Here is a 22915-nt window from a genome sequence, read left to right as displayed (position 1 = left end):
TTGTCATGGGAATGCGTGTCGCGCAGATCGCGATGAAATGGCGGTCTTGTTGGCAGCCAGCAGCGCGAATACACAATGCCCGGCCCACCTGACGTCTGTGGAAATCTGTCTTCCATGGACAAGAACGTACTTTGCTTGTTAAACTTTAGAGGAAACTCCGACGCCCATGAAATTTCTGATGGGAACAAAAAAGCCTCGCTCGCGGCTGAATTGAGACTGCTGTAAATGGCGAACGTTGCATTTCTAGGCGTGAGGTACTTAGTGATGAGCAATGAAAGTAACGCAGATAATTTTCAAAGCACAGATTTCAGTTCAATAGCGAAGTCTGAAGAAACGACATTCGATCGTACGTACATTCAACGAAGCGTATTTGGTGACTTAGTCAGTTCTTGCCTGCTGAGTGTTTCATGTTAATCATTACCGCCGGCAGCAATCTGACGACGGAAGAGAGACAGAGAGAGATGAAACTGCAGATAGAGACAAGGGCTCTAAAGAGTTGGAGATGTTATGTGTGGACGGGCTCCTATGTCAAGGTGAACTATCTGTGTGTCACACCTAATTAAAGTCCCTTTTATTCAGTTGTTCCCCTTCTGCATAGTGATTTACCGTTTATCACCAACTAAAGGGTTGGAGGATCATTTGTCTTCGGCGGTGGCATTTTCAAAACGATGGCTGGACGCAGCTACAATCTCCTGTGGAAGTTTTTAGAAAGTCACTGAACCGAAATAATAGGATTTGATTCCCTTGGTTCCTTAGAGTGTTATTTTATGTTGTTTATAATGGAGACGAACGCTGAAACGATAACCAGCGATTCATAAGTGTTTCCACAGTGTGTGTAAGAATACAGAACTCTGTTCAACAAAAATATAGGATGGCTTAGTTGTTGACAAACAGAATGGGCTACATCAGGGGAATAATTGAATGCATTTGACCGATGTTCTGTGTTTTGTTTTTGCACTCAACCAACGGGAAAAGGAGACGCTGTACGATAATACTTTCGTGAAGGGTAAGAGAAGTCGACGGGCACTGGTTTAATTGATGAATATTTCAGGTACAAAAATACATTGAAAGTCCGTTTAACTGAACATGCAGGCGTCTGTCCAAATATGCGGACACCCTGTAACACTTCCATCTAATATTTTATGAAATAACAACCAATTCTGTGAAACATTCTTCGAGTTTGTCCTCTATCGAACCGAGGGATTTGAAGTCCCTTCGCTGATCCGCCGGGGACAGTTTCGGTAATGAGTTACAAGCCGTTCTATTTATAATACTGGAATAAATATTGAGGCTCCATCACCAGTGGCTTGAAATTCTGCCATTTGCCTCGAACATTAGTCAGGTTAGACGCAGATAAAACCTGACGCTTCTAAATACCAGAGATCAATTTTGGTTAATGATAATCTAGGAAATAATCGCTGTTTATTCTAAAAATCATGCGAAGCCCGTTAATAGCCTACACTCTGTGGGCGAAATTCATAGTTATTTAGCATTTAAGCACAGTTACTACTATGCTCTGAAGGGTTAATCTGAATTTTGATAGTATTCCGAAGTATCTGCGAACCCTTTCACGAAAAAGGGCACGGACCATTGCGCGCGAGTTTCTTGTTTTGAACTGGTGCTCAGTGTTTCATGACTTAAGCTTAATTTCAACACGTGTTCGGTGTAAGGAGCATAAATAATGTATTGCAGGTGTTCACTCACTAATTTGGGAATGTGCACGCATAAAATCTTCGTGACAGAAGATAGTGTTTGTGTTTTCTGTTCGCGTCTTTGTCCTCGTTGCCTCCCTGGAGGCTAAGGCGTGAAGGACGTTCGGCGCTCAGTTTTATTTCCTTTTTTGGCCTCCGAACGCAGGAAACAGAGTTGGGACGGCGCTCCGAATGTCTCGTTCCCAGTGTCACTCGCATCTTGAGTGTGGCTCCGCGAATCCCACGATGGCGAATGCTATCGGCGTCTCATCGTTTTGCGGAAACTCCGTCGTCGAGTGTTCAGGGCGGTGTGTTGGCGCGTGTCGTGTCCAGAGGCGAAGCTTTTGTCATGGCTGTCTTCGCCATCCACCCTGCCGTGTAATATATGGCCCGCTGTCATCAGATGCGTCTTTATTTGCCGCGTGGTCTGCCCGGTCCCTATTCGCGGTGTTTTGTTAAAGCCGACAATAGAGGATCCAGCCATGAATTATGATTGGATTTGCATTGTGGGCCGCTTTGACTATGGGCGCTAACAGGACCTACAGCGAATTACCCGGAATTTTCCAGACTCCCTGAATGGGTCAGACCGGAGTTTGCAAATAGACATCTCTGTTGTCGTATGTATACTTTATCGCGAAGAATTGGTTAGACCACAAGGTACGTAATGCGTCCATCCTCGTATTTCAGTTAGACAACTACTGGGTGCGATTCAAAAATCTTTCAAAAAGTTACACATTTTATTAAAATCGAAAAATATTAGAGACCGTCATTGCATGATGCCAGTTTGTCAGGCTGTTAATTTTCCAGTTGTCCAGTTTTAGTTTGTTTGTTAGTCGCTTGACGTGTCAGTCTTTTATGGCAGGTGGTGGTAGATTATGTAACGATGCTGCACCAAGTACACAGATTATTAAACGTCGATCGAGTCAAGGGAATGATAAACTTACTGTGAAAATTGAGAGAATTGTAAAATGTTTGGCCGTGGTGTATTTTAATACTGGCTAATATTTCTAGAGGGATTGAGAAAAATCACGTAACTGCAGAATATGTGTCGGAGGAGCTGCCCTTCGAGGCCACTTCTCTGTTGAGTTGCTCAGTCGATCGGTCGAGGTCATCTTGACTGTGAAATTGTTTTCTTTTGCAGGTGCTTATTAGCATTAAGCGCCACTATGAATTGTACCTAAGAACCAATCAAAAAGAAAAGAATGACTGGAGACTGAGGAAAACGTCGGTCAGGATAACTGGTCTCTGAGCACAGACTGGGACCAGAACATTCCGTAATAGGAACGTGACATTATAAAGCAAATAGCATTCCAGACTTCCAAAACACACTGTTTTATTGTTTGAGTTATGCATTTGTTGTATGTACACATATTAAGAGGCATTTGGTTTGGCGTCCCTCATGTTGGTTCCCATTGTATACAAATGTGCGCGTGCAGTGTTTGTGGACGCACTTGCTGCCCGTCACCTTGCTCCAGTGTTTGTACTTGTTGGTACAACGTCACTGGCGATGTTTCTGGTTTACTCACCTCGTGCTGTAAAGTTTCCTGCTTCGGAAATAAAAGAGTTTTATGCATAATGCATGTGGACCTATGAAGGAGACATCAAGGGCCTGTAGGAAGACCTCCCAGGTCTCGGCCATGTTGTCAACGTGGAGACTTTCTAAAGAATATCTTGCTGGAAGGATGCCCCAACCCTTCTAGGAGAAGGCTTTGTGTGCCAGACAGAACAGTGGCACTGACCAGGGGTGTGTAATGCCTATACAGTTTTCATAAACGTAAGACGTAATGTTGCCTCAAATGAAATGATGACCACTTCCTTCCATGTATTTTCCGATGCATTTATCATCCTCTCACTGAACTCTACGTAATCTCAGCATCGTTAAATAAACTTGTATTTCGGACATGTAACGAAATATAAGGTTTACGACAACAGATTTGTCTGCAACAACAAAAGTTCTCATCAAGGTCAAACCGCGAAGGATGTAACTCATCTGTGTGTGTGTTCACTGCTATTGAATTTAGACATCCCTGGTACAGAAGAGTTCCGTCGGCTCCCTCGGCCAGTAGTTCCACTTCTTTAAGATGTCGCAGTCGCGTGTATGGGATTACGCGAAGAAGCAGGAGCCCGACTGACTGACTGACTGACTGATTAACAAACGAAAGAGATCCAATGCGGTGATGCGATTCTTCTGTGCTGCCTCGCACGTGGTGGCTGGTGCTAAGGCAGCCGATGTGGTCGGTTCTCCCGATACTTATTCTCTTCTGTCTGGCTGGCTGACTTACTGCCAACAAATGCTTAAGCACCACGGAACAAGGTACGGAGGTTAGGCTCCACGCGTTCTTCATCTTGGCACCGGAGGTCAACTCCAGCTTCATGTCAACTGGGATGCAGAGCCTGTCTCGAAGAAGAGTGGGAATTCCTGCCTCTGCCAGCAATCGAACTCTGATCACTTGGCCCACATACAACCACTTTACTGGCTTTTCTGTGCAGCGTCAGCAGTTGGGAAAGCGTCGTGAAATCAGTGATTCGCCACATTGTGTTCGGTGCATCAGAACCTCTGCGGTCGATACATTGTCCTGAAATTAAGTGGAATAAAACAAAAGACAGCGCACTGGGACCCGACTGTCACCTTTCTTCCGGGGACCCCCCCCCTCCCCCCAACCACCCCGTAGTCTTCCGTACGCCTTATCTCGGCGGCACAGCTGAAATTCGGCTGCTCCTGCCCTGTGTGCTGTGGCGGGCCTCTTCGTTTGTGCTCTAATTACGTTCGCAATGGAATATTTAGTGGCTGCCAACATCGCCAAAAGAAATCCCCCTCACGAGGGATTGGAACTGCGTACTGCTTTGTCGCCCGGAACACGTGAGCTTGCTGGAGGGATGCTGCAGCCCGCAGATGGAAGGTAATTCGGGGAGATAGGGAGGAGAGGCGGGCATCCAGATAACTTCATTGTCAGGATATGTAATTAATACGACGCCGCTCAACGAATGTCGAAACAGCGGGATTACTTGGCGTGTTCCTTCGTTGCTAAGAAGTAAAATGCAGATAAACCTTTGTGTAAGTACTTTTGCTTCTACAGCAACGGTAATCATAACAACCGACAGTTCTTCAGGTGATCAAGAAATTCTTGCTTTTATGGAGCCCGAAGTTCCTACACCGTGCTCGCATAAAACCCGTCTTTTTATCTCACCAAATTCTTTCCTTCTCCTTCGTTTTCTTCTGCGTGCCTCTTCCCTTCGTCCGTCCGTCCGTCCGTCCGTCCATGTGCTGCACAAAGTCATGTTGTCACATGCATGCGTCAGGTCCACGTGGCGTTGCTCAGATCTGTTGTCCGAATCCAGTTCAACTACTTTGCCTTCCATTAACTAAACAGAATATGCAATACACCTCCGAGCTATACACACTGAAGTGTCCCTGTCTGTTTCTCGACAGAGCTAATCTCTGCACCATAACCCGAACTTCGCTTAGTAATTGCATTTAATCTCGACAGCCCTTTGTGAGTGCAGCTTGCAGAATAGTGCGGGAGGGGAGGGGAGGCGATTGTGAGATACGGAAACAAGTTTGTCAATTCGAAGAGTGATTGCACTTGAACTGATCCGAGTAGGAACGAGAATTTAAGTAGAGTGGGGTTCACCCCATGCGCCACTCATCTTCTTGAAGTCACTGAACTTGATGACTTTACAGAGAGAAAGGGGGTATTGATTATGTAAACTTGCTCAATCCATTTACCGCACGGAGGGGGGAATTTTTCGAAGCGTAGTGTACCCATACTGTGTTAAATTCACAAAGCTACTTTTATTATCTTCGCTTCGACCGTACTTACAGACACTACGCAGACTGAAGGATGTTGCTGGTATAGGCAGTTCCCACAGTAATGGCAAATCGTGTCCGTCCGTGCTCTTTGGCACAACGCAGATCTCCGCGGTCGGGTTTCAGTGTTGTATTCGTACGTCGCGTTTTGTAATAGACATTGGCCGTGCTAATTTTCGACCATTTCAGTCAAACAAGCCTGCTGCTGTAGCCTTTTTGTTTGTCCACTGCACCGTGCCTGTTTTGTGTTTCACAGACTTGAAGAATATTTTAGGCTAATTTTCGTCCTTCGGAAATTCGTGTCATCTCTGTCCTTTGAAACTTTTTGCTCAGTTCGGTCAGTTTGTCAAAGACTTGTACAAATTGTTCCCTAAAAAACAGATATCTTACGTTCATGCCAGTTACGTTTACTTTGCAGAAAATTTTCATTGCCTTCAGATTTTTCTTTTACCGATATTGTCGGCAGTCAACCGGCAAGCTATGGACTTGAAGAGTCGGGATTCGATTCCAGGTAGGGCAGAACAGGATCTTCCTGTTTGCCCCTTGCATCCAGGCCGTCTCCGGCTACCCTCCTAACCTACTCTTAAGATTTGAGGCTCTCACGTCCACGAGCCTGTAGTTACCGCGGAGCCTTGTAAGTGGTTAGTAACGTTTCGGAAGAACCTGTCGTCTCTGTCTCCAGAGTAGTTGGTGGCAAAACTTAACGAGTTCTTAGCGTTGGCCCTGCGTGAAGAACAATGTCGTCCCCATGGAAGCGTTGTTATTCAACAGCTTACATTGTAGCTCGCGGTAGCCTGGCTGTGATGTGTTGTAGATGGTTATCAGCGGTTCTAAGGAACGTGCCGCCTTCATCTTATGCAGGGATGAAATGCTAACCAAACACGTGCAATAAATAGGACGCATTGCAAACACAGCCGACAATTTCGATGCCCTGAGAACCTCAGGTCCCAGGGGCTTACATCGTTTGTGTGTGTGTGTGTGTGTGTGTGTGTGTGTGTGTGTGTGTAAACCCCGGAGCAGGAAAGTGGGGCGCGGGGTGAGCGATGGTGTTCTAAAGAACGTTCTTTGTTTGCTAAAACCATTTCTGTCAATTGGCCCTATGATTGCCGTCTATGAGGTGAGATGCCAGGCTTCCGCTGATGTGATTTGTGTTCGGGTGCTTGCAGGCGGTGATCAAGAAGTCGAGGGTGACGTGCAAGTGTCACGGGGTGTCGGGGTCGTGCAGCCTCATCACGTGCTGGCAACAGTTGGCCCCCTTCAGAGAGATCGGTGAGTCAACTCGCTACGTGCTCACTGCACGTCAACGAATTTCGACTAAATGTGGTTTTGGGAATCTCAACAAAAATTTGAAAGGTCGATTCAGTTTTGGTTAGCGTCTGTCCAGCTGTAGCCATACTTTACATGAAGCTGAAATGCAGCTTTATAGAGTTCATTAAACGAATGTCTCATTTTGCAAAACCTTGAGACCGAGATTCGCACCGGAGACCTCTTAAATACTGAGTAGAGACACAAGCACCCCGAATGGTCCGTCCAACCGTTGATGACGTGATATTTATTTATTTGTAGTGTTCTGTCTGACGACAGGTCCATATGAACAGGATCCTTCCATCCTTTTATCGGACTGGAACCTGTTCATATACGTTCTTGGCAGATGATCCAGAAGTGGTTTGCCATTGCCTTCTTCTGTGTGTGAATGGAGTAATTGTTGGGATGCCACGGAGGAAAACTCCGTGTTGCCTAGACCACGGCCTTGCCCAACACAAGTTATAAATTCGGGCACCGCCGGGAATCGAACCCGAGACCCCAGGATTACAAGGCCAGCGTTCTAACCGCCTTGACGTGATATACTTCGAAATTATTAACCAGTTTCGTCCAGGCGTAAGCTAGGCTACCGCACGAATCGGGAAGTATCGAAATGTTGTCGAGGACCTAACTTGTTGCCCTCTCCCGCCATCTCTTGGCTTGTGTTATTGTGTCCGACGTGTTCCCTCGACCGTTGTAATGTTATCTGGGCTGCATGACAACCGAACAACAATGGGTTGCTATGGTAATTGTGGTGATGTGGGCGACAGCCTGTCGGTTCATTACTGCGGCTCGCATACCAAGGCATGGGGGAGACACGCGAGGGTGGCCAGCGATGCCCTGAGCTAAGAGCACGACGATGAAATGACTCATGAAGTCAGAAGCCCGCTCATAAAAGAGATGAATCTGAAGATGCCAATAATATACGTAATATTTCCTCGGGATTCACTCAAAGGCGGGCAGAATTAGGGTAACTCGTCTAAAGGATCAAATCAGGGATCTAGAACGTAGATTAAAGACCAAACTTCGTGAATGATATTTTCGTGTTTAGTGTGCGTGGCTTCATTTCGCTGAGAGCCATCCGCAGGCCAAACAGCGATAATTACCGCCATTTTTAGATCTTACCGCCCTGTAGACGCAGTTCTAGTTCGTCGCCGTTCCAACACAAGTTGCATGCCTGCTGGCCGGCGTTCCAGCTCTGCCTGCCCGATTTACAGATGTTTATTCTCTGAGATTTGAAAGCCGATTTACAACTGCAGTGATGTAACTGATTCCTTACCTTCGGCTTACGGTCGTTTCATGATATAAATGGGCTTTAATCAGAAGGTTTGATCTCGAAGGAAGTTTAATCAGACATTTAGCACGAGTTTATAGGCGCTGCAGGACGGCTGTCAGATAAATTATTGGTGGGATACTAAGAAGTCTAATTATTTTCTCGGCGTATAAACAGGCGTGAAAGATTTGTTGTCCAAAAGCAACAGGCGCTCTTAGTATGTTGACGTTGAAACTAACGTTTCAACGTCAACTAAGGGTTGGAAATTGGATTATCGAACATGTAAGTCATTCCCTCTGCGTTTAGATTTAGATTTATAACAAGCGTATTTTATAAAAATACATTTTACGAGAACTAAGAGCGACAGTATGAACAGTTGATTTTTCCGTGCTTTTACTCAGTCTCGGTACCGTTACCTATCTGAGATAAGTGATCATCCCGCCACAATCTTTGCAGTTGAAATAGCGTTGCTAAATTAACAGTAAATAATATTTTACAAGTTCCAGAATAAAACATGAAAGTCCTTGGCCCATTACCGTGTTCACAAAATTCTGAACGTGTTCCACATGCAGAGCCAGATTAATCCAGTCTACACCCTTACTAACCGTCTCCTTAAAGTGCTTTTTAATATTATCCTCCTATCTGTGCCAAAGTTCGCCAACTGTATTTTTTTCCTTTCAGGTTTCTCGACTAAAACTGTGTGTGTATTTCTCACCTTCCCCTCCCACATCAACCTCCTTGAATTTATCACCCGAATAATATTTGTTGAAGACCACAAATTATGAAGTTCCTCGTTACGATATTCAGTAAACATAAAATTTAGAATTCAAGGAATGTTGAATGTGTTAATACCGTTACACGAGGAAGAGCCTGTGGTTGTGAGTAGAAACCAATTCTGTGGACAGTCTGGGGCTGTAAAAGTCACAGAACCAGCACGTAAATGTCTGGGCTGTTGGTTTAGAGGGACGGAACTCAAATATTTTAAGTGTCTTATTTTTTACAGCTCTCTGATATTATGATCCTCTGTCGACTAAACTGGTATTCCAGAATTAGCTCCGCTAATGAAGCATTATGCTTACATCGAAGCACGTGTTTTAGGCAACTTTTTACTTACGCTTTCTGTCCTGGAAAAATGGATTTTATGACTTAGGCCTCTGATTCCTTGGAGAAAGCCACGTGTTATTATCAAGCTCTGTTTAATTACTGAAGAACATAAATTGAAAGTGTCTCGGAAGAAAGACCAAGGAGATATTTAAACGTAAGGAGGAGGATGTAGGCAGTAGGACGTAGAAAATTACATGCTACTAATATTAGGCTGACGAAATCAAGGAAGATGAGATATTCATTATAGAAATAGAAGGTAAGACATGTTAATGGACGAATCTGAAGCGGCGAAGCAGCTTACTAGGTGTAGTTTGGGGAATAATATTAAAATGGACCCTAGAGGAATAGGGCGTGGAAGTCATCTCAGTCTGCTCCGGATGCCTGTTCTTGTCGGCAGTCGAAATTCCGTTTAGATATTAGCCACTCAGTTTACATACTGGCCTACTCAGAAGTGGCTGTCTTCTGCTATGAGTCGCCTTGACTACAGAGGCGGCAAGCGCCTCTGAAACGTCGGTAGACTTCTACTGCACTACATGACAGAGCAGCCCAGGAGGAAATGATGTTCATACTCGCCGCCGTGAGAACTTGGAGTCTGACCGCCCCAGACTTCCTGGTATTGAGTACGTGTGCATCGGGCGTTTATTTTCGAAGTAAGAAAACCTTTTCACGCCATTGTGCAATCTCTCTAATAGAATTAAATATATGCATCTAGTGCTACCGCCGAGGCGAGAACGTTCCGACTTTTACAATTCGTTTTGCCAGTGGCAATGCTGTTATTTATTGAAATCTTGAAGCACCTCGCAAGACGTAATCAAAGTGGATGATGCTGCATTCAAATCGACATTTATTTGCATTCAGCGGTCCAGCCTCATTCACAACTTCGTTTCCTGAGGCAGTCCATTCAGTTTCGCGACCATTACTGTAATCACACATTCCCTGACATGACAAGTGAATGTGTGTGCCGATGGTCCGTAATAACGTTGCTGTAACTGGGATGGAAATTAACACGAGAAAAATTCGGCCCAGTCAGCGTTGACGTCGACGTCGACATGTTGTCAGTAGCACTGCTCATTATACACTTTGAACCAACTTTGTACGCTGTAATTTTAACATCTGTAATACTAACATGGCGGCCTTGCTAACCGCTGAGGCGACACAACAGTAACGCCAGTGATGCGGGAGTTTCAAGTTAAATCTGAGAAAACAGAACTCGTACTAGTGGAAACTGCACGCAAATGAATTGATCGTTCCGGTTCCGGTGTATAATCGACCCGCCGCGCAAAATACATTCTGTGCGCTGTCTTACGTCCGTCACCGGAGTCCGGAAATGCAAGTCCCGAATGTCGTATAATTGCTTGGTAGTTCTAGGGCTTAGTCCTGAGGGAATGTGTTTATGGGGCATTGTCCATTTTTTTAAAAAGGCGGGCTGAAACGAAATTTTGGAGTCTGTTGTGAGCCCACGGTCATGCAAAGGAAATGCAAGTTCATTACTTCTTAGGTCCCGTTAGGTTAAGTGGGTTTTGTCTTTATTTGTTGTACAGCAGACAAGACATTGAGTTTGTTGGTGGGTTCGAATCCCTGCTGAGCACCTAATTAAATAGCGCCGCCTTTCTGTCTGTCCGTACGCACGCACGCAAAAATTCGAGAACTTACAAGCGGATTTTTCCTTTAAATTTGCTGTTGGGCACTTAAAAAAGAGAGAGAGAAAAATTGTTCATAAATCCCACTGTTTGGTTGAAATCGGACAAAAATGGTGCTCGCCGATGTGAGTGGGTGTGGAAACCCGGGAAACCTTGGAAACTGTTATTTCTGTCACCACGGTTGCTAAGCTTATATTTTTTAAAAGTCAGGGTCAAATTATTTTAAACCGAAGTTTACCGTTGAGTGATTAACAGCCTCTTATTTGGGGTTCCCAGTTTAGGATCTTCGCCAGGACGTTGAAAATCACATCTTTACCGCGGTCTTCCCCAGATCCTCGAAGCATATCTTTGGAAAAACCGCAAAACGTTCATCCACATCCTTCTCATTTCATTCCGAACACCGTTTGAAGCGTCGTTAAATGAAAAAAATCTAAGCTCCTGACACTTCTACACTGCTTTATCTTTATTACGTACCAGAGAAGTCTAAAAAGTGGCGTTTCCTGGTACCGCGACGGAGTGGTTCGACACGAGGAGATAAAACATACAAATTCTCTGCGACAAGTTATTAATCTCGGCGCATTCAGGAGGCTGTAGTGCGTCTGTGCGTGCAGGTAAGATGGCTTATCGGTCGGTCCTTGAGGAGCACAAGCCGACAAGCTAGAATACTGCAGAGAGCTGCCTGGTCACGTGTTCGGTGTAAGTTAGCCTGACAGCCGTGGTCACGGAGCATATTTTTATTTTATAGCTCAAATAATGATTATTTTGTTTGTCTCAAAGTCGCTGCTGTTAAAAGAAAGTGCCAGACATTAATTTTCTTTTTGATTGGGGGGGAGGGTGATTTTTTGGAAGATGCGGGACGAGGTGATAGGATAACATTAAAGTAGTTCGTGTGGAAACAGGTTGTGAAGGTGAGAGGTCGAGGAATGTGTGTGAAGGCCGTCTGCAATGGCGGTCTTTGTCCATACGGTGTTACCAACTGTTCCACATAATCTGAGAAGCGTAGAGCGAGGTTGCCTGACAACAAGGAGCTTAGATGATTTTATAATGTAGGAAAGACGAAGTCATAATTGGACTGAATTAAATTATGAGATTTTTCGGATCATTGAGTCGAAAGGGTTGAGATGGGCAGTGCGCTTGGGAGAGTTGGAAAAACGCACACAGAATTTTAGTCGGAAATCCAGAAGGAGAATTACCATTCGAGAGACCTAGGCCTGGACGGCTAACAGGGAACTAGGGTGTGAAAGTGTTGACTGGATTCAACTTGCTTACAGTAGGATCCAGTTTTGGGGGCATGTGGTCACAATCATGAACCTTCGGCTGTATGAAAGCGGTGGGGGGGGGGGGGGGGGGGTTTGACCAGCCGAGTGGCGAACCGTACCCAGCACCAGCGCTGAGTTCGCTTATGTCACAGGCGTCCCATTTAATCCCGATTATCCCTCTGATGAGCACTAATTGACGGGTTTCTGTGAAATTATATGTGAGCTGCATGTCATTCAAAATAGTCTGGTTCTGCTACTCGTGACGTCGTTTCCTTGAGCTTGGTTGATTCTCAGTTTATTTAACGACTCTTACTCAGCTCCATGGGTTATTTCGTCGTCCAGTTAGTTTCCAGTTGTGAAATTGAGTCGTATCGGCTCATTCGTTCTTCCTGGAAGAAATGAATTGCTGCGAGCCTTATATGGACAGTTCAGGCTCCATGAAGCAGCGGACGCAGCCCGTGCCCTCTGGCTGTCCGTCAGTTCCTTTGCGTGTCGGGCAATGTTTCCACCGCGCACAAACCTAGACGCTGTCGTCTCCCACCAATCATCACCTCGGTCATGTGTTGTAACTGAGACACGACTGATTCTGCCTGAAGTATTGAATTGCAACTGAGGCAAAACCGGAAGCTGCTGGTGTCGATGTCGGTATTAATTTTCGTCTGCGCCAGATTCGCGACATTAGCTGACTGCGTATGAAGGTGCGATTCCTTGACATTCTTCCCCGATTACTTTCCTCGTTATTTAATTCTTAGATGGACTCTTCATTCAGCAGCAGTCAAGAACTTCCAGAAAGCGCGTAGCCATAATGACGGAGGTCCACCATTAGATCTTGCACGAGATTCGTAATGCGCATGATCACGAATTTAATGTGACCGTGTAAGTCCAAGAATGACCTAAGGAGCAACGACGACTTCGGTGATGTCGCATGAAGAAGACTTTCAGGAAGTCGGTGTACTCCAGAGTACACTTTTCAAATCTTTGTAAAAAAAAATCGACTGCAAATTCTATTTTATCATTACTTTTGACCAGAAAGTTAGTTCTTTATGAAGTTTCCGTGTCTGTAACAATTACAGTATCTCGCAGTGGTTGTTAACAAGGCAGAAGGTCCAACGCCGCTGATACCAGAAAAGACCCTGTGACAATTCCGTCCACCTTCGATCCTCATAATGTCCTCGTGTCTCTCCTTGTAGACTGTGCGTGGGTGGCGAATGCTCCTGTCGAATTATAAGGCCACGAAAATTGGAGGAATATAAAATGTTTCATAAAATAACACAACGGCAGCACGCTGTGGTGCGACTGTTGAAGAGATTTTGTTGTGTTACATTTCTGCATGATCTGACGTCCAGACCGGCATTCGCCACTGCTGCACGTTCAGTACATTCCCTGTTTCCTTCCATACCTTTGAGGTCGTCTTCCCAGTCCAAAACCAGAGGATGGACTTAACAATAACTACTCTCTAGTGGGGGTCGATGTTTTTAATTAAAGCCAGACGTAATTCTTGACAAAATATGGAAGGAAGCGATTCTCGCTTTACAGTTGTTGTCAGCTTACCATACAGCTTGCTGGCCTGTGTTTACATCGAGGTTGATGTTCGTAGCGCACCACCTGGGAATGTGGGAACCACGAGGGAGGGAGTGGCAAGGACTGAACACGTGACTGCGATTTATATCGACGTGTGTGTTCATAAAGCAGCCGTGCTGACCACGTAGAGCCTGACCCCGTGTCACTTGCAATTGTACGTCGCAGAAACAAAAGACAGAAGGACGCTCTTTATTTCCAGAAGTGAGGCTTGAATACAAATACCCTCTTTGCAGCAATGGATAAGGAAAACACTTGTCTGCGCAGATTCTGCGTGACAGTAACAATTGTGCGATGGAGCGATTTCAACGAATGCCATGTTGTCCCTGTATTCCATATTGTTCAGCTACGTTCAGACACGTTTATTATATTACATTGCTTCTTCATGGATGTGCACGTACGTCTTATCACAGAGCGGCTGCAACTCCTGATTCGAGGTCTTTTCACCGTTTTCCTCAATTCACCTAGGCAAATGCTGGGATAGTAATTTAAACTACTCCACGACCACTTCCACATCATTTCCAAATCGTTCTTTATTCATCACCTTTGAATTCGACGCCCTACATAATTGGAACTATCCCCGGCGGGGGCAGAGGATTTTTCCTCTAGCCTCTGGGGCCCACCCAGCCTCCTCTACAATGGGTACCGGGGTCCTTTCCCGGGGGTAAAGCCGGCCCAGGGCGTGATGCTGACCACTCACCCCCATCTAATTCCGAGGTCAAGGAAGAGAGGAGCTATACCTCCACTCCCCCCAAACGCCTATATGGCGTATAGTGGGACAAACTTTACTTTTACATAATTGGAACTACTGACGGAGTCGTTAAATAAACTGAAAATAAATAATAAGTGGTAGAGTTACATTTTTTAACGTAGGATTGATTTATACTGTTCTGTCACATACGCGTTGCTCTGACATTGTCTCTTCGTGATCATCGTTGCGTCACGAACAGAGACGTGTTTTTGTGTCGCACTGTTTCATGTCACTGACTTACGAATTCTTTCGTGAAATATGCGTCTACTCCGTTCGTGTGAAATAAGATCTGCCTTGTGCACTTGAAGAATTTAATGCATGCGGATTCGACAGAAAAGCTACTTCCTGTTAAATGAATATCAGAAAAAAATACAAAATATCTGATAAAAACGTCTTGACGTCTGCGTTTAAAGACAAGCTGCGTAAAGTGTGTAAAGTTTCTAAATAACGTATTTTAAAACAAAAATAAATTTTAAACATATAAGACACTCGGAAATCAGAATTCAGTGTAGTGTTGAAGCTGTAACTTTTTCTTTGAACACAACTTAAAACACAATTTTGTCATGACACACGCCTCTTGCTAGAACATCGGGATCGAAGCCTAGGATCTCTCCCCATCAACAGTTATAACAAAGATAAAAAATTTAGGTTTCACATCGCATTTTATTTTCCTGGCTGCAAAAGTAACGATGTCTGAACCCCGTGATTTACATCAATCGGAGCAAATAGCATTAAAATTACAGTGCTCGATGAAGTATCAATTTACATAATGCGACGGGTGAGGAGGTGGTGTGAAATTACCCTTCGGGGGGGTTGAGTCTGTGTGGTCGCTTGGTCCCGTATGCTAATTCAGTGGTTGCCTGTCTGCATGACAGCAGACAATGGTAAGGGGAGACGCCCCTATAATGATGCGACCCCGTCTTGGGTTGCAAATTACACAGCCTATATTTCTAACGACAGCTTTTCACCGTCTGGCTCTTGTTGTTATTAATATCATAACAAGATGATGATGTCATAAAATTCATGGACCATATGTGAACTCCGCAACAGATTTGCGTTTCGTGCAGTACAATGAATCGTTTCCAACAGCCGAAAACTGTACCTAAACCCTTTGAAGCCTCGTGGAAGCCAATGAATTTGATGCTTGAAATGGTGGAGTTTTATGCTTTCTTTGCGGTACGGACTGAATTCTTATATATTATTTAGATGAGCTGAGATAAAATTAAAACCAAAAACATTAGCTTTGAATTCAGACTTGCAAATGTATCATCGATATTATTTGAACGTTGACACGAAGTGGTTCAGATCCGGGTGTTCGAAATACAGTCTTTCTGTCAAGAGGATCTATTAACCTTTTATCGCTAAGTAAGTATGAATACCTCGCGATGTAATGCGAATCAGTCTTCCGTTTGCTTACGACCGGTGAATTGTTCTATCCCTCGGAACCTGATTGTATTAATCTTGATGACGAGGGCTTCGGACAAAATTTAGCGCTTTGTCGTAGGGGTGGTATTTTTGTATTCTATGGCACACTTCCCAGCCAAGGAAACTTTTTCTTTGCCCTTAGTGGGTACGCTTCATTCCATCATTTACTAGGTCTTCAGTCTGTCTTCTTCCTTTGGAGTATATTTAAAATAAATGTATAATATTTCTAACGGCGTTCTGTGTGCTTCTGTGTGTTTGTAATGTTGGACAACCATGTGTGGCCTGTCACCGTTCCCCATCACACCCACACGAGCACATCTCTCGACACGAGAACATAAAACAATGTTTTAACATTAACGTTTATTCGGAAATGCAGGTGAGGAAAATTGAGTTTTCGCTACGATTTAATTGCTTTAAAGCAACGAGAAATATCATAGCACGGAACGTTCGCTTCCCACGGATTAAAAACCACTAATTTAGAGTGGATACCTCCCCGGAACTCGCGAGAATGATAATCATCTAGAGTACTTGTTACGGGTCTGCTGTGGGTGGCCTCTGCGTTCTTCCGTTGTGCGTACGTGAAAAGCAGGGTTAAACACTGTGTGTGGTTCCATGTCTAATTACTAGAGAGCAGCAGCTGCCGAAACAAGTCAACTTCGTTCAGAGAAGAGTAGGAACACAGTGGAATACAGCATGAGATTTTAGCTACGTAGCAACCCACAAATTGTCGGATTCGACCTAGTGGCTTTGACCCAGAGCAGCGAATATGGCTGCCTTATATATTCTGAAGGTTTCACGGCGACCAAGAAAAATGAATTATTCTCGGGCTGCCAGCCGTGTCAGGTGGTTGAGAGGCGAAAAAAATCCCCCCGACGTTTCGAGAGCAATCACCGTCCTCGACCTCATTGTTCTGGGGTACTTGACACGGCTGGTAGCCCGAGAAGAATTCGTTATGGCTGATTCTTTCTTCAAATTTAGATTTTGAAAGGTGACGCCTGTTCAATTCCTTGAAGTCTTTGGCTGATAAACAGAAGAGCGAGGTTGCCTGGCAACGCGTTGCGTCCATTTTGAACTTCCGTTTTTCGTTACATAACCGTTCACCATGAATTACTGGCTCATTGCCTGCATTGGTGGAGAGTCTCAGCACCGGGCGTCGTTTCGTTACAGGTGACTACGTTAAGGACAAATACGACGGAGCGACGGAAGTACGCGTCAACAGACGAGGGCGCCTGCAGATACGGGACCCGCGTTTCAACAAGCCGACGGCCAACGACCTGGTCTACATCGACGACTCTCCGAATTACTGTATCCGAAACATGAGCGTCGGCTCCCTCGGTAAGCCCTGGTTGCACTCGTCGTTCTTCTCCTCGTTATTATGTTCTTTTCATTTACAGAATAAAATTGCCTCGTATCTGAGAGAACAGATCTTTGCTTGCAACCAAAATATTTACTGCCGTAAATACAACAGGATGACAAAAATTTCTGTATTGTAATAGGTTCTTAATACTAAGAATTATAATATCTGGATATAAGATTGCAATTTGATACATCATTCCTGTCGTGTGTATGTAAAATAAAGGTAAAATACTGCACTGAACTCTTGAGTTCAGTTTGCGAATGCGTCATCAGGAACGCACTAAAATTCACATCTTGTGTTGATAGGTACTCAGGGTCGACTGTGTAACAGGACATCCCAGGGTATGGATGGATGTAACCTCATGTGTTGTGGTCGAGGTTACAACACGCAGAAGACAATGATTCGAGAAAGATGCGACTGCAAGTTCCACTGGTGTTGCTACGTTGACTGCAAGATTTGTGTCAAGACAGTCGACGTCCACACCTGCAAGTAGAAATAATAATTGCCTGAACAAGATGGCAGAATGTTCTGCTACCTTTTACGTCCGTAAGTGGTACGGCAGAACGCCCGAATGAGATATCAGAATTCGCACGTTCGTAAGCAGGAAGTGCGTACCGCAAGAATAAGCGTTCATATCTGAACGTGAGGTGGCAAACACCTGAACAAGGCAAGACTTTAGACATGACACGTGTTTACAAATACACGTGTCTGTCACAGGACTGGACAATTGGTCCTATAAGAGGAAAGAAAACAAAACAGATGAATAATGTTGCCTGTTTGTTAGTTTGTTGTAGATGAAACTCCTTCATTCACGTTACAGTGGGTAAGTGTCCAACCAACTGTCTTTCTGCCCGACGTGGATTTGGTCAATGTTCTTTCTCTACTTACCACCAAAGTCAGTTATAGCTGGTATTCTCCTAAGCCACCAAATCGTGGGCCTTGCGGTTAGGACCCTAGACATGACAGGCAACGTCAAAGTCGGATCCTTCTGTGACTTTTAAAAAAAAGTGTACAAAGGATATTGCAATTCAAAATGCACTATGCAATTGGATAAGTTCATAGTGTGAGAAATGACGTCATTTAAAAGGTAAAATTGATTCGTGTAAGTGGGTTGATACACATTTAAAACGAAAGAAAGTTATTAGTGATTGATGCAAAAAACAGAATATTTTTCTGTATCTGTAAGTGTTTTCAAGGGGGACTGATGAAGTGAGCTCTGTGTGGTCCAGAAAGTTGGTAATATGATCTGCTTCCTGAAATAAGTGATTGGTCAGCTGTGATGCGTGTTTCTGGCACTACAAGAGTCACAACATTTTAATATTATTTTAAGTTATGATTTAATGGAAAAATGTGAAGGGTCCAGATGAATTTCTTGCTGTTTGATCTATATCTTATGTTCGGGACCCTGACCCAGCTTCCACTACGTGCGTGCTCGTACACACACACACACACACTTTTTCACACGGTGTTTCTGTTCCTCTATTCACTATGAAGAGTTGTTTACAATTTAAGTATCATTGCGCATCGCAAGTTAAGTTAGTATTTAAAATGTATTACAGCACTTAAAACAGAATATGCATAATGCAGTTTGCAAAGACTGTAAAACCAGATGGTCAGATTTTGGATAATATGATTGTATAAACAGAATATGGTTTACGGAAAGACATTCATAATTAGTAAACTTTAAATATAAATATTGATACATAAATATACAGCTTCCCCAGATAAGAATGTTCTTCAACACTCAGTCATTTATTTATTATGAAATTAAGAGTAAGTTTGCTTCAGTACTGAAGTGTGCTTTCTGAAATATACTTCGCTAAACTAGAAAATTGAAAAAAAAATAAAAACAACAACTCAGAATCACATTTATATTTGGATAACGTCAGGATCTGCTTCTCGAGACGCTGGCACGAAAGATTTTTGCTGCCAATGGAAACTGACTCCAAGGAACGTGTTTAATCTTGACAGTCATCCGGCTAGTTACGAAATTTCCCTTTTTGTGGAACGTGAATGTTCATTATTATGTCACAAGCGTTTACTGTCCATGGTGGAATTCGACAGTTTTCGTGGCTGAATACACGCTACGTACCACTGAAACACGGTCACTGCGTTCCAAAAGATCAGGATATAATACTAGTTACTTTTACAAGGAGAATGCCAAGTTTGCATCTTAGGAGGAACGGAAATATTTTGAAAAAGTTCTGTATTTTAAACTGAGGTTTACACATTTTTCACTGAATTTGTAAAAAAAACAGTTTAGAACTGTTTATTACGGAATATTTTGGTGTGTAGTATTTCATTTATAAACAGAATGCAACAGATCCAGTGCCTAAGTTTACATTTTTTGTCCGAGTCGGACGTGTAGTGTGAACCATTGTGCAGTCACCACTGAGGAGTGCAGATCAATGCGACCTCCATGTTCGTGAATGTGAATTTACATCTGACTTTAATTCACCGTTGAGATGATGACAGATCTGCTTAAAGCGTCCTGTGAAATGTGAAGTTTGGTAACAACTTTATGTTTGGACACTGAAGACTGTGGCTGCCCCTGGATGCAGATGTGGGTTACAACTCTCTTAACAGCACCTGAAAAAGACGTCAAACATTGACTAAATTTGGTGCAACAGTGGAAGTGCATCAGGATGGAGATAAAATTTCCGTAACTCAGATCACGTGTCTTGACGCGCGACTTTATTTATTGCTTAAATGTGGAATTGCAAAACAATTCAGATTGATATTATTTGGTGTAAAGCGGAGATATTGCCAGGAGCGGAAGAATTCGGCGAGTGCGAACTTCTCTAGCTAGGCCTATTCTTTCCCTGTGGCTTCATAATTCTTGGGGGAGCGAGGCTGCCTCATGTACGTGAGGTTTTGAAAACATGTTTTTCATTATTTGGCAGCACTCCTTGGATAGGGGATCAGCCCACTGAATGGTCTCTGCTTACACAGTGTGAGACGACGCGGAGACACCCATACAATGAGTGGAATTCAAACCCATGATCCAAGACTCATGTCCCAGACTGCGTAGCCACTCTGACAAGCAGCTAGGCCTATGCTGTTCCAACTAGCGATGTAAAATGAACTTAAAGATGTCAGAAATAAGTGTTCAATAATTTGATGTACAGTTTTATATTATTTAAATTATAATTTGTACTGGCATTAACTAAATGAATATGGCAATAATAGTAGGTTTTTAGTGAAAATGCCGAAATTTTCTCTTAAAACTGTTTATCGAAAAACACCACACACGTAAGTACTGACATGAATGTGTAGGAAATTTTACGTTCAGAAAGAGTTATAAATTTTCTGTGACAGTAGTTGGGAGTTATCGATTCTTACAGATAATTTGAAAAGTAAATCAAAGTTACAGATCTTTAGTATAATTTTCGTGAACAGTTTGAATTTGCTAAGATTGTATTTCCATTGCGATGGTGAAACGTTTAATTTGATTCCTTAAACCAGTGAAATCTCCTTTCTTAGTTTGCTGGCCGGGTTACCAGATGTACATAAGCGGCGTGTTATTCGACAGCCCATGTTTTGTTACGTGTCGTTTAATCATGAGCGAAGGTTTAGTTCAAGAATAATAGAACTCGTTCTCAAAGTGTTTGGTAGTGTCAGTACCACAGCTTAATGTATATAGGTATATATTGACCATAAAACTATTTGTATTGTTTGCTGTGAATTAAGTGAATATTGCTGTAATTTTATAAGTGATGGTTCAGCTTGTTCTTAAAATTTCTGATATTAAATAGGAAAATTATCAGTAGTGCTACTGACAATCACATGAGGCGTGACTTGTTTGAGAACTCAAGAATTTTGAATTTGAGATTTGCATTACAAAATTTCAGGTTACTTTTGTAATTAATTAGAGGATGATAATAGTATTTACAATCTAAAGCACAACACGAAGAAACGTGTATCACATGAAGGAGCCAGGTTAGCTCGTTCATTATAGCGATCAGATTAAAGGCTGGATGACTGGGGTTTGATTCCTTGCAGGGCAGGAATTGTGTGTTTGCCGAAACATTAAAACCAGCTCTGGGGTCAACCTCGGGTACTCTTCTCAAGGGTAAAGTGACTGGGATAAAAAACAACAACTAAACATTCACTTCCATCTAATGGTGAAGTTAAGAATGCATGGAGCTATACCTTTGCTCCTCATGCATCTGCTTGGCGCTTAGTTAAGCACCAGAGACAAATTTATCTTTATAACTTGCTGCAACTCTTTGATAATCATGAAGGATGCAAAGAAGTTACATGATTTTGGTGATCTTTGTATAATATAATAGGCCTATTGAAACAAATCTGTACTGGTATTTTATTATTTTATTTATGGTAAATAGAAGTGGAATATGAAATAAAAAATACAAGCTTAACAAATGTGTACTTAAGTCTCAGAAGCCTAGACCATCCTCCAATCTTTATCAGCAGATAATACCAAGTAGTTCAACATATTTCTGATTTGTTGCATGAAATTTGCTATTATGTTGAACAGATGTTTCTAGAGACCTAAATATCTCACTTAAACCTTTCATTGTTATTAGGTTAAACTTATGTTAAGTGTGTTATATAATATTACAGAAGTTACATTTGTTTATTTATTCATGATCAGACCTTGGACATAGGACACAGGTAAGGCATGTGACCCAAAATTTACATACTTTTAAGTTTAAACTGAATTCCAGTCAGGTATAATACAGTATAAAAAGTAATTTTTTCATAGCAACAAACACAGTTTATTAAAAATATTAGTCCTTAATAGATTGAACCTTACATAGGTAAAAGACACAGGAAATATATATTTAGACCCTTAAAAAGTTGCCTACATGCAGTGTCTCCAACATAACTCATTGCTATGGTATTACTTTGAAATATAGTGCTTGTACTTACTTGTATACTTGTCAATTAAGATTCAATTGACACCATGCATAAATTCATAAATGTATAAACAATTTGTAAGTCATCAGATTAAAATATTTGTGAAGAATTAAATTGTCATTCTTCAGTCACATTTAGGGCTGGGTTACCACCAGTCAAGTTTTGGACTATGGTCTCCAGACTTCTCTCAAATTTGATAAGAATTAGAGTGAATATTAAAATAACCTAACCTAACTTTACTCTCTGACTGTAATATACAAGGAATGCTACAAGTACTTATTAGTAATTTATATTTATTCTTCTTTATCAAATTAGTGATAAAATACATACAATAATTAGTGGTTATTGGTGTTTTTTGTCGCACTGCAGTAACATAAAATTTCATAATTTTTTGTGAATGGGAAAATGAGCTAAAGGATTTAATAAGACAAATCTCCGGGCTTAAGAGACAGTAACCCTAATTTAGGGTGTCTTTACTTTGCTGTTCATTGCAGATTGTTCTGTGGTCAAAATTGTTAAATTACGCTGAATGGGAAACTTGTTCAGGATTTAAATTAAAAAAGGACATTTCTTTTCTTTTCGGGACGTTCATGTTTCTAATTGTGGTGACATTGGTCATGGTCATGTAACAAATGGCTGCCAATGTTGTTTCGTGTGAAGTTTCGTCGGACGAATAATGTTGGAATTGATGTGGTGTGATGACACCTACAGCAGAAAATGCATCATTTACTTCGTCAGTCATTGATTTAATATGTAATTATGTGTATGAATTATCAAATTTGGTGCTTGGTGCTTTATGTTTCACTCCAAATATCGCAGTTGAATCGTGGTCTACACATTTTGTGT

At 42.7% G+C, this 22915-nt stretch overlaps 1 protein-coding gene and 1 long non-coding RNA gene across 3 annotated transcripts in view; one reads left to right on the top strand and one right to left on the bottom strand.

Moving 5' to 3' along the window:
- The window catches only part of LOC110837886 (protein Wnt-5b), a 203504-nt gene extending 184873 nt beyond the window's left edge, over nt 1–18631 (top strand). For both annotated transcript variants that reach the window (XM_022080506.2, XM_087358274.1), the window contains 3 exons: nt 6666–6768; nt 16999–17166; nt 17494–18631. In XM_022080506.2, the coding sequence (XP_021936198.1) occupies nt 6666–6768; nt 16999–17166; nt 17494–17681 (459 nt within the window). In that variant the 3' untranslated portion in view covers nt 17682–18631. The remainder of the gene's footprint in view (nt 1–6665; nt 6769–16998; nt 17167–17493) is intronic.
- A 335-nt stretch (nt 18632–18966) lies between these two features.
- On the bottom strand, nt 18967–22352 carry LOC147872231 (uncharacterized). Its single transcript, XR_015537739.1, has 2 exons — nt 22082–22352; nt 18967–19777 (listed from the first exon to the last, which is right to left on the bottom strand). It is a non-coding gene; the product is annotated as an uncharacterized LOC147872231 (long non-coding RNA).
- Nucleotides 22353–22915: the final 563 nt, after the last annotated feature.

Source organism: Zootermopsis nevadensis, unplaced genomic scaffold (genome assembly GCF_977971745.1).
Source record: "Zootermopsis nevadensis isolate Lab colony 2312 unplaced genomic scaffold, Znev_1.0 Znev_ptg000029l, whole genome shotgun sequence".
NCBI classification, from domain to species: domain Eukaryota; kingdom Metazoa; phylum Arthropoda; class Insecta; order Blattodea; family Termopsidae; genus Zootermopsis; species Zootermopsis nevadensis.
The sequence above is the reverse complement of the archived record's forward strand: the minus strand, read 5'-3'. Positions and strand labels throughout refer to the sequence as shown.